Raw genomic sequence first — 12,906 nt, forward strand, 5'->3', positions numbered from 1 at the left:
CCCCCCCCCCCCCCCCCCCGCCACTACAAAAAGGAGGTGTACAAATTGGAGAGAGTCTAGCGGAGGACAACAAAAATGGTGAGGGGGGCTGGGGAACATGGTTTATTATAAGGAAAGACTGGGGGAATTGGTCTTATTTAGTCTAGAGAAGAGGAGACTAAGTGGAGACTTAATAGCAGTCTTCAACTACCTGAAGTGGGGTTCAAAAGAGGATGCAGTTAGGCTGTTCTCAGTGGTGGCAGATGACAGAACAAGGAGCAATGGTTTCAAGTTGCAGCAAGGAAAGTTTAGGTTAGACATTAGGAAGAATTTTCTTACTAGGAAGGCAGTAAAACACTGGAACAGGTGACCCAGAGAGGTGGTAGAAAGTTTGTCCTTGGGGGTTTTCAAAACCTGGCTAGACAAAGCTTTGGCTGGGATGATCTAGTTAGGGCTGGTCCTGCTTTGAGCAGGGTTTTGGACTAGATGGTCTCCTGAGGTCCCTTTCAACTTTAATTTTTTATGATTCTATGTGAGGATTTTCCATCACCCATTGTGCTATCATTTATATGGCAAAGTAAGTGTAAAATAGGGAGTACAACAATGATGATAACTCAGAATTTAGAGTCTGATTTTCATTTATGCTATAGCCTGTTTATGTTATTCTAACCATTTTAAATCCTTTATGCCATCAAAATAGTGTCAAATGTCCTGCATCAATGAATAGCAGGCCCATAATGCTTTGCACCTACCTTACAAAATGTAGTATGCAGGACAATGGGAAATCTAGCCTTTGGTGGCATGGCCTGTAATCTAGTTTGCTGGCCACTGGAGAATGGGTAGGTTGAAGTGAGCATTCAGTCATTATGTACTCCAGGTGGCAAGTGTGTTCTGCTCCTTTCATTGACCTATAGGTGAAATTCAGCCCTTTGACTAGGCTCCAAAAGACCTATGATCCCTTATTTTTCGACTAAGAATATAAGTAGGTCTTAAGTGGGAAACAGGTGTTGTGCTGGGCCTTTAAGCAAGGGCAAAGAGTGAGTGCTGTACCAGACAACCCAATGGTAGATGCAAGGTGCATTAGCTATTGTACTTGCTGCCCTTCTATATGGAAATTAGTTGATAATGTCATAGCCTTTGATCATGACAATTAAACAAAGGCAACCACAGATGGTGGCAATAACTGGTGGGCTCAATGGCAAAGGCAACAAAAATAAAATTCAAAATGACTGGAAGGATGCTGGGTTTAAGTGATTAAATGAGTTCGAAGAAATGGCCATAATGCATGAGCAGGTATTAAAATCACAAAGTGTTTATACATGAAAATGTTGGATGAAGTGATAGGAAGCTGAACCTATTCCTGTAAAAATGTGCAAAATGGAACGGGGGTGACCTCAAATTCTGTGGTCCTCCCTCCTCAGTGCTGGCCTCTGTATTCTCTCCACATATCCATGTGTAGCTCCACGTAGACTTGCTAAAGAATCCTATCTGACAATATAAAGAAAGTGGTTTCCTTCTCATTTGCCTAGTCGGTTTTAGCATCATCATCATTTCATACCGTACAGGGTATTAATGATTTAAGCATCCAGAATCCTTGGATATTTTTACTTACTGATCATAACAGATACTGTGTTCACATTAGGATTGAAAGAGCAGCGTCCTTTTCCCGATTCACACTTTGAGTCGATCTTGAAGACTTGCTCCTGTAATATAGACACATACATCATGTCTAATTCTAAGAAAGCTTTGAAACTTAAAATTAATTCCTCAAGGAGCTTTTGTTTTGGCTTTTTCAACTAACAGTCTCAATAATGCTCAGCATTGTTGTTGGATTTAGTTTACTCCATGCAATAAAACTGTTATGATTAGTTTTCATTATTATTGTAGAATATATATTTTTATTTATGCCTGATTAACTTTCACTCATTTCAAATTCTAGGACTTTCTTAGATGTAAGCTGTTTCTACCTACCTTTTTTGAGTTATGTTATCTGACAAAACCAACACCAAGTTTATTTGTATGTAACAATGTCACAGTGGTTTTGTTCCTGTACTCATTGGGCATGTCTACATGTGCATTTATGCCAGCTTAAATTTACTGCACTGTTATTTACTGTGCAGTAAATGGGAATGAGCTGGCATGTACATGTGCAGGCATTAAAGTGCATTAATGCTGTGTGGTCTGAGTTGGGTCCAAAGTCAGTCCCAAGTCAGTGCACACACTATGCAGGTATCAAATTTACACTCAAGTTGGTGTAATTGCCATATTTACTGCGCAGTATGAGTGTGCACGTATAGACGTGTGCCCACGCTACACAGTAATTTTGGTTGCTGCACAGTAAATGCACATGTGTAGACATGTCTAGTGAATATCTGCTGCTAATTATAACTATATTTCAGCTAAACACATTTGCAATATAACTTCCCTCTGAATAACTCCCATAAAAATTTCATTAGATCTTTGCAAGCCCCTCAGTCATACAAAAGAAATCCTAAAGTATGCTCATCCACTTGAAAGCATCATTTTTTGTTTTACACTCAACATTATAATAGCAGATGTTTTATCAATATAAAAAAATGGTGGATGTCTCTTACTGTGGTAAGAGACTTAGGAAACGTGATTAGATGATGTATGATTTTTGTATATGCTCCACACAATAGTTTAATTTAAAATGGGTGAGGTGCTTGGAAGAGAGGGCCTTGAACAAAGGCAGTCTATTCTAGCCCTGCAATTTCTGATTCTATTACAGCATAAAACATAGTTCTCAAAAGCTCATAAGAAAACCAATACAAATGAGGTTTACATGATGTTGATCTCATTTCAGTGGAAACTAGATGGGGCCAGAAATTCATTACATCCTCTTTTGCTAATAAGACAAATCATCCTGTTACTGGTGTTTTCTCTTATTAGTGAGACAGGATGTAAAGAGGATGTTGTCGCAATACAAACCATTTATTGTTACTTTATATTTATATTTTTTTATTATTTTAATTCCATTTTAATTTAATTTAATTCTATACAGCTTTATCTATCCATCCCATTAGTTATATCCACTAAATATTTTAATCATGAATGCATCTCTTTATTTTCACAGTGTTTTAATGAATATGCAGTTTGACATGTATTCATATGTGCTATATACACACACACACACACACACACACGTATGTATGTGTGTATGTGTGCATGTATATATATATATTTTTTTTTTAAATAGAATATTGCTATTTTTCCTTATTGCATGTTCAATAATTACACATTTAACAAATGTACTGGCAGAACCACTAGAACCATATTAATTTTGTATATTCATGAAACTAATTTTTAATAATTTATAATTCATTCACATAACTGCTATTTGGTGCTTCTTGCAGATACTCTGACACAAGGGCATACTTGGTTCAGTTAACAGTACTCAGATTGTGCAGTTCATTAGCTGCTGTTCCTCACTCACTTGCAAAGAAGAGCCCAAACAAGGTCTTTATTTTATGAAGTCAAGAGGAGCATTTTTTCCTGGTTTGCAAAGAGCAATTTCCATTAGTTGAGTTGCCAAGATACAGGATCAGAAGATGAAGCAAAAAAATGTTTTTTACAAACTTTACTTCAGAGAAGAGGATTTAACTAAAGATGGCAAAGTTGTGCTTCTCCACTATGGATGCCCTCTTAGTACAATTGTGCAGCAGCCAAGAGAAAAAACAGATCTCCTAGGCTCTGGTTCTGACTGTCATGCTGAATGGTTCTTTATATAACTTCCAGGGACAAAACAGTCATGCTTCTTTAAAACAGCAATTTTACACCTGTGAAAATTGCATCACATTTGTAGGCAATACTGACATATTTGAGATGCAATAATAACATCTACTGTTTTTGAAAAGTTAAAAAAAGCAATTTCTCACTAGTTCCACCAGCACTTTATAATCCCTCACTCTCCTCTCCTAATTAGGCCTGCACGCGTATACGCAATAGACATGAAGGGATTTATTTTATTTGAGATCTGTACTCTGTGCTATTGTTGGTCTGGGCAGTAATAACTTTGCGAGCACAATGCCTACAGTCAAGTGTCTGACAGACTCCAGACATCGGAAACAGCAGTTTATTTAATCAATTGATCATAGGCATGCACTTACAAACATAGGCTAAATGAAACCAATTTTGTTCTTCCCAGATACATGTCTTTATTTCTAACTTAAGAATCTTACCATCTTGCTTCATCTAGAAAAGTCTTATTTCTCTTTAAAAGTTAAATCACAGCTATGACAAAATTTTAAAAAACCCAGAGACCTTCAAAATGGCTATAGGATATGGCCCTAGCACTCATGTTTTCTTTTTTATTAAAGGATATTATACTGATTCTTTCCCAAATAAGAACATTTTCAACTTTGAATTTAATTTCCTGATAAAAATTAATGCAGATTAATATAATTAGGATAAAGTAACTGAGAGTTCCTGAGTTGAGAGCAGGGGAACAGAATGCTTCTAGTGCCGAGAGAAATGGATTACTCTGTGATACGGGGGGAAGGATGTACTCATTCCACTGCTCTGTGTGCCTGTGTTTCTGCACGCAGAGTCCAGAAACCCCAATGATGCAAACTCCACTATGAGTTGGACTGCAGTGATTCAGCCTACAAGGGGCCCTAGACCTAGTTGGTGCTCTTTCCAAAATGGTTGGCATCTCTCCAAGTAGGGTGGCCAGGAGAGGCACTTATTTATCATCCTTCCTGGCAGTCCCTATTTCTAGGCTGGGCCCTGGCCAGAATGTACAATACAATCCTACTCCCATTAAAATAAGTGATCAGGCTGATTATAGTCTTGGAACCTGAAGTCCTCCTGCTACAATCCCAATAATGCATTTAAAGCTACCTTCCCATAGCTGTAAAATTCCAGGTTAGCACCATCTGCTCTTCCTCTTCAACACAACTGCTTCCCCATGTTCCAAAAAACGTGAACTTTACTGTGCCTGCAGGAGTAAATCTCAGCCAGATACCACAGCAGAGTCAGAACTCAGACAAGTGCTTTCTTTTCTCATTCTGCCTGTCCAATTTATTACCTATTTGTATTTGCAATGAAACAAGCATTTCTTATATGAATCACGAGCCCTGGAAAATACATTTATGAAACATCTGGGACTTTACATGTTTAGCCGACATAATGAAACAAAAGGCAGACAAAGTAGCTCAGGTAATAGTTCAAGAGTCTGCTTTTCAGAAGAAATGTTTTGGCCATTCACTATATCGTACAGTAAGTGGTGAATGATTTCAATTGTGGGGCAAGTAATATCTAGTCAGCCAAGTGAGGCCTGTGATACGTAGTATCAGAGTTAACTGATTTAGGTCAAACCAGTTTATGGAATTTCTGTTCCAGACCCCTTCCTGGTTCAAGTTAATTCACAGTCCCCCAGCATCCCAGCATGCTTTGTAGCGCTGTGCTGTGCTGTGCTGTCTGCTCAAGAAGAGCAGGATTGGCCCCGCCCCTCTCATTTCTAGCCAGAGCATTGAGAGGTAAAGAGACCCCATGACCCCCACCCCCTCCACTCCAATGGAGAAAAGTCTGGTAGGGGCTGCTCCACCTCACTAGGCAGATCAGGCTGCATCCCCAGATGGGTTTCCCACTCCACCCCCTTGCCAGCCAGCCCTCAATGCTCTGGCTAGACACCAAAGGGGCGGGGCCAATCCTGCTCTTCTTGAGCAGACAGCACAGCACAGCACAGGGCTGCAAAGCATGCTGGGATGCTGGGGGACTGTGAGTTAACTTGAACCAGGAAGGGGTCTGGGACAGAAGTTCCATAAACTGGTTTGACCTAAATCAGTTAACTCTGATACTACATTCAGTCGGGTTTATCTTAAACCAGTTTTGGCTATTTTGAAATGTGCAGTGCTTTATGTGCACTGCACTTCTGTTCTGTTACAAGTTTAAATCAGTTTCTGATCATTTAAACTGCTTTATGTGTAACTCATGTTTATAGCCTAAATGAAAGTTTTACAGAAATAGGAATTGCAGCCTAAGGACTTTAGGTTTCAGACCTACAGAAACCTACATCTGGCCTGACCTTCACGGGTAGTCAATCTCATCAAATAAGTGCTTGAACAACTGAGGCCTACATTCAATCGTTTCCCTCCCCACCTCAACTGGCTCCTTTTCTCTCCAAAGTTTTCCTAAAATTTTGTATCATTAACAAGAACTGAATTAACAAGTTAAAAAAATGCATGTTTGTTTGGTTTGTTTTGTTTGTTTTTCTTTGAGACAAATTCTATGAAAATATTTTCCAACATTTTCACAGGTATGTTTTTTAGTAAGCACTGCAAATGGAAACAGAAGTGTCAGTAAACTATGAAAATGGCTGTATTTATGCTATATCTATGTTAAACCAATGCCAAAAGATCTCTAGTCCCGGTTTTACAGACTCAAAGATTGAACGAAGTTTCAGTAACTTCATTTGTTCAACAACAATAACATCTACACAGAAATAATAGAAGAATAATTTACAAAACTTACCTCAGACCTGCGCCCTCTATTGACATATGTACATACTGGGCTGAAGGCACCACTGCCACATACATACAGATGTGTGCGATTGAAGGTCTGAATCACGCGCACAAAATTTCCGCAGCCATGCTGTTGGGGGAGAAAAAGATTTACTAAACATTCAGACAACTCTTGTTAGATGTTGAATGTGCTAAGGGTTATGAATAGCTGGTAGTGTTCAACTTATTTGTTAAAATATGCTTGTTGTAGTTAGTCACGTTGATTAACATGAAGTCTCTCATTTTATCTTTGTAATTCCTTGTACTAAGCCAAAGCCTTGATCTCTTCCTAGGATTTTCCAGCAAGAGCTTCATACAAAGGTTCTTGGTGGGCACTAGAGGAGGGACACAGTGCTCTTGTTCTCACCTGAGGATTGTCATAGCTTCTATGGACAGGGCATTTTAGCTAGCAGCCTTTTCCCCCAGCCTGGTCTACTCTTAGGATACCCATGACTGGGCCAGGAGAAGCATGCAGTGTGAAGAGACAGAGAAATCTTCCTATGCTGTTTTTCCATAGCTTGTCCCCCTTGCTCAGAGAAACACAACATTTCAACAGTATTTGGGGTTATCCACTTAAGGAACCTGATCATTTACTATATAGGCTTTGGGGTAATTTCATTTGCTCTAGGTAGGAGCCATCCATATGTTGCACGGGAAGAATCAGGCCCCTTTGAGAAGCAGCCATTTACCTTTAGTCTTCAGTGCCTTTAACAAAGTCTCTGAAAAGATGCCTCTTCCCCTTTTACAGATTTTCTCTTAAACACCAGCAATTTTGAGGTGGTGGTGGTGGGGGGGGAACGGTTCCTGCAGGCCATATAATTTCTCTAGACAGTTTCCCTCCAAAATATTAAGAGTCTGAGTTGCTCATAACACAAGCAATCTCCCATGGATATGAAATGCTGCCACACACTGAAAACCTGCTCTTCCATTTTCAAAGCAGTGTACACAAAGAAAATGTAAACCAAAGGTCCATATTACTCAGTATTCGCTCCCAATCTCCTCCTAACATGCCCTTCCCCTCAATCTTCCTTTCTTGACACTGATCAGCTGCTGCTTCACTTTAGGTTATACACACAGATGTTTCTTCTCCAAAATTTCACTTCTCAGGAGCCTGGCCCTGCCTCCATATTCAACCGCACAATGTCCGCTCAAGTCAGTAAGAGTTGTATGTACGTAATAAGCTCAGTGAAGAAACCTAGGCCATCCATCACTCGCCTTCCAGTCAATGGAGTTAATCCTTCCTCAATAAACTGTACATTTTATTTATCTCTGCAGACATTCGCATTTTCTATTCAATCTATAATGGTGCTGTGGTATGACACCTGTTTATAAAGGCACCTGAAAAGTGGCTATGCAACTGTCGGTAGTTCCACATTAGCAAAAAGATGGTTCCTCATTAAGAAACCTGGGCAGCATAGAAACGTGTTACCTCATCACATTAGATGGGCTATTTTCTGAGTGCCTGGTCAAAAATGCATTATTTTCCTAGAGCTGAGAGTTTTCCTGGAGTCCTTCTTTTTCTCTACAATCAGTAATCACTGTTGTGCTCAAAAACAGCTTTGCTTCAGGGTAATACACTCAAAATCAAAGTCAGCTCCATGCAGGAAATGGTTATTTATCCTTTGGGCAGAGAAAAAGTAAGGGACTAAACAAAGATGTACACCTAGCCCACACATACTGTGTAACCTCAAGCCAGAGGGAAGAATGCTGCTTTTATGTCTGCTCTATGAGGTGACAGGAGGATTTTCTGGCTCAGGTTATAAAATTTGGCTTTGTATCAGTGTTCTTAGATGTTAATGCTTGTCTCACTGGCTGGGGCCAGCAAGATAGACAGAAACTTTCTTTTGATCCCTTGCCCATATCTAACATTTTCCAGTGTTCTGCCACTGAACTCTCTATCGTTTGATAAATGATTAATTTGGCACTTCTTCAGTCCCAACCATACCAAGGCAGGGCACTGTAACTGCACACCTTTAAAAGAAACAGATGAATAAATCAATAATGTTTTGCAATCTAAAGAAATTCACTAGCTTTTATCTTTCTATATCTTATTTGCCCTTTCCTGCTCTTGTGCTCCTTTTTTTAAAAATCGGACTTGTTTGAGATTAGACGATAGCACAAAGACAGCACTAAGTAGGAATGCAAACAATCTGTTTGTCAAGGCTGATAATTGTTCAGCATCATCTCATGTGTTACTGAGCATGTCTCTTGCAGTTCATATCAGTAGTCAGACAATCAGAGTGAAGCTTTGGGACTCTTAATCTCCTTTGACAAGAATTACACTTGACTGTTTTCATCATACACAGCTGATTGTGTGAAGTGCTACATTTTTCTAACATCTCCTTCTACATTTCTCTTTTGATCTTCAGTGTACTCCGCTAAGTGTAAACTTGTTTATCGTTTACTTCCAGTGACATGAGTTTGACTTTTATTCTAATATACCTGACAGAATAGTTTTAATCATCAGTCTTAATTCTTCCTCCACTCCTACCAGATCATTAGCATTTAAATCATAACACAGGCTACTAAAATTGAATTATACATTGCAAATAGTAGTATTGTTTTTTCCCCATTGCTTTTGATGATTGATTTTTAGAATAAACCCATCACTAACTTCAACAGAATGAAGATCTAGCCCTTTAAATTGTTTTATTTAGCATTGAAGACTTATTAACCCATAAGGATACATACTGTTAGGGTCAATGTTTCTAACTGTTCTGACAGATTCACAGAAGTTTAGGGCTGGAAGGGACCTCGTGAAATCATTGGGTCCAGCCCCTCTGCTCTAGGCAGAAAAGACTGCTGGGGTCAAATAATGCCAGGATGGTGTGCATCCAGTCTCCCTTTGAAGATCTCCAGGAAAGGTGCCTGCACCACCCCACTGGAAGTCTATTCCAGTATCTGGTCACACAAACCATAAAGAAGTTTTTCCTTATAGTCAGTCTGAACCCTTCTTCTAGGAGTTTATGACTTCCTTCCGGTTTTCTCCTGCAGTGCTTTGGTGAATAGTTGTTTGCCTAGCCCCTGATGCTCTCCCCTGAAATATTTGTAAGCTGCCACCAAATCCCCCTGAAGTCTTCTCTTTTCTAGGCTGAACAGTCCCATATCTGTCAGCCTTTCCTCATATGGCTTGCTCTTCAGGCCTCTAACCACATGGGTAGCTCTTCTCTGGACTCTCTCAAGCTTCTCCACATCCTTCTTGAAGTGTGGTGCCCAGAGCTGGACACAGCGCTCCGATTGAGTTAAGTTTCTATTCTTGTACCTGTTATTTTTTATGTACCCTGAACTTCAGGCACAAAAAAGCAGCTGAAATTTTATCTGGGTGCAAATGGAAGCCTTAAAGTATTTAGCTACAAGATTGAACCCCTAATTAAATACATCAACAAGTATTTTTAGGTGTAAAAAAGTGGCTATGCTTAGAAATGTGGCCCTCAATGATAAAGCACCTCAAGATGTTGCTGCTGATGAAATGCTATAGAAGTTTCATTCTTGAGAAATCAAATTTAAAGAAGCTTCTTGAGGAATAGGGCAGGGAGATATTTATTAGGGTCCCCTCCCTCTTCCCCTTTAATACAGCACATATTTTAGATATTGCCACTTGGCCAAAGCTCCCATGTTCAGATGTATTCTTGCTACAAAACGAACAAGCAAACAAACACCAACAACAGTCACTGTATATTTGGAGGCCTGAATAAGACAGATGGGATTTCTATATTAAAAACTACAGCAAAACCCAGCACTTAAACCATCTCATAACTCTCAGTTCAAATGTGATCACCTACTACTCTCCATGCTGTATTTTCTATGTTTCCTACAATTTAACAAACTGCTAGATCCAGGTTCTTACATGCTGTAGTACTAATGATATCAAGAAGTATTCTGTCATAGTTGGCTATACAGAGTCCTTAAGAAAATCCACATTTTTCATTGTGATAATTATCTGGAAAGGGAACTCGAATATGCTGCCATAACAACCTTAATTTAATTATTTTTAAAGAATCATTCTATTGTCATGGAGCACTAGATTAAATTATTTTCCAAGGTTTTATAGCAAAGGCTACATTATGCTTCAGCAGTCAAACATTGTTCCTTTTTGGTAAATCAAAATTACATTGAATGAGAGTAGATGTAGGAAAGACATAAATCTACTGTAATATGGATTTAGTTGACTTATTGTAATATGAAAGTACCTGAAACTAGAATTTCATGTCACTAGCCATGGATAACTGACTTGAAGAAATGGCCAGTTAATAAAATCAAATCACTGGGTCTGCTCCAGATCTCTTTGAAACAAAGGGGAGTTGTATTACTTCATGAATGGATCATGCTCATTATTTCCAAAAGCATATTATGCTCATGGTTACATGTCCAGGTATGATCCTGAATGTACACAAGCATGATGGCATGACTTGAAGACTGGAAAGGCTCCCTTTGATTTCACTTATCTTTGGATCAAAACCAGAATGAAAAGAAAAAATGACTAGCTTTCTCTGAAAGAGGGCTATTGAGAAAATTATAATGTTTCAGATTAGCAACTTTAATGATTAAACATCTTTTTTGTGGGAAAACAATTGAATCTGAAGACATGATATAATGGAAAACTGGATCATTTCATATTAAAAGAGGTAAAAGGTATGGTGCTGCTCCATTGACTAACATTGATAAGAATAATAAATGTTTTTTACAAGTAAATACTCTATTTTTTACCACTTAAAATTTGTACTACTGTATGACAAGTGCAAGTTTATATAGACCTTGGTATCTGACCTTGTAATTCGATCATTCTGGGAGGCATCTCTATCCAAACACTTCCCTACTGAAGCCAGGATCTGCACACACCTGACTGCAGAACTTCTGCCTTAGTTTACAACGGCTAAATATGGAACCGATGTAAGACCTATACATCATTGGTTTTAATTTACACATGGAATTATAGCGGCAAAGTTCAAACAGTCATAAAGCCTGAGGATGAATTGATTCAGTCTTTGCAGGTTAATCTAAGCTGCAAAGATTGAATCAATAAGAAAATGAACAAACATTCACTTTTGATTCAGGAAATGCGGTTGCATGCCTCCAGTAGCTTAAGCAAGAAGATGGGGAGGGGGGTGCTAGAGCATGGTTCTCTGGCAGGGCAGCTCTGTACTTGGGGGAAGGGAAGTTTAACCCTGTCCCTGACCCCAGGCCCTTGGGTGGGGTTTGCCTGGTGGGGCAGTGAGCCAGCCCTCACTGCTCCAGCTAGGAAGCAGAGGGGTGGGGCCAGCCCTGCTCTCTGGAGCAAACAGCATAGCCCAGCCCATCACTGCAAAGCACGCTGGGATACTGGGGGACTGTGATTTAATTTGAACCAGGAAGGGGACAGAAGTGTCATAAACTGGTTTGACCTAAATCAGTTAAGTCTGTTAATATATTCAACCGGGTTTATCTTAAACCAGTTTCAGCCATTTTGAAACTGGTTTATGTGCACTGAATATCTATTCTGTTACTAGTTTAAACCAGTTTCTGATCACTTAAACCAGTTTATGTGTAGCTTCTGTCCCTAGCCAGTGTGTCACATTTACCTGTTTTAATGAAATAATGTTAATTCTCAGATATCTGCACAATTTTTTTACAGAAATCATAAAGGAAGTTTTATGGCCAATGTTGTGTGTGGCTGGAAAATGAGGATAATCACTACCAGTTTGCAAATAATCTTTCAAAGAGAAGACCATATACTGACAGCTGGTCCAGACACTTCAATGATCATTAGTTTAGCAGTCCACAATATGCTCCTGAACAGACATATCCACTATTAATGAAATCCATCACTAAAAACATAAATCATAGATCAAGTAGTCAGAATAAGCAGTACATTTTTTCCAATTGTCTCACACTGAACAATATACCATGCAAATATCCTTATTTTTGAAAATTTCACTTTATCAAATTTTGCCTGAGGAACATTTAAAAAGAAAAACAAACACCCCTTGGATATTGTTTTTGGCTGTTCTCAAGGTGTTCTGACTTAATTGCCAAATATCTAATTGTTGTGAATGGTTGTATTTAACTTACTGTAGGATCTTTGCCAGCCATTTTGCACTCTTCAACTTTGTTTGCTGATGCTGGCCAGAAAATCTGTTTGGAAAATAAAATAAAATAAGATTAGTTTCATAGTTTCATAGTTGGTAGGGTTGGAAGGTACCTGAGCAGATCATCAAGTCCGACCCCCTGCCATGGCAGAAAAGAGTACTGGGGTCAAATGACCCCAGCAAGGTGATTGTCTAGCCTTGTCTTAAAGAACCCCAGGGTAGGAGCAAGCACCACTTCTCTTGGAAGTTGGTTCCAGATCCTAGCTGCCCTGACAGTGAAGTAGCACCTCTTGATGTCTAGTCTGAATCTACCCTCTGCCAGCTTGTGACCGTTGTTTCTA

General features: G+C 39.2%; 1 protein-coding gene across 1 annotated transcript in view; it reads right to left on the reverse strand.

Moving 5' to 3' along the window:
* SEMA3C (semaphorin 3C) overlaps positions 1-12,906 on the reverse strand; it is a 251,274-nt gene that overhangs the window by 104,864 nt on the left and 133,504 nt on the right. Inside the window, exons 4-6 of the mRNA XM_019509496.1 lie at positions 12,549-12,611; positions 6,472-6,591; positions 1,592-1,682 (exon numbers count right to left, since the gene is read on the reverse strand). Of these exons, the coding sequence (XP_019365041.1) occupies positions 1,592-1,682; positions 6,472-6,591; positions 12,549-12,611 (274 nt within the window). The remainder of the gene's footprint in view (positions 1-1,591; positions 1,683-6,471; positions 6,592-12,548; positions 12,612-12,906) is intronic.

This window comes from Gavialis gangeticus, unplaced genomic scaffold (assembly GCF_001723915.1).
Source record: "Gavialis gangeticus isolate Ggan-Ray unplaced genomic scaffold, GavGan_comp1, whole genome shotgun sequence".
NCBI lineage: Eukaryota > Metazoa > Chordata > Crocodylia > Gavialidae > Gavialis > Gavialis gangeticus.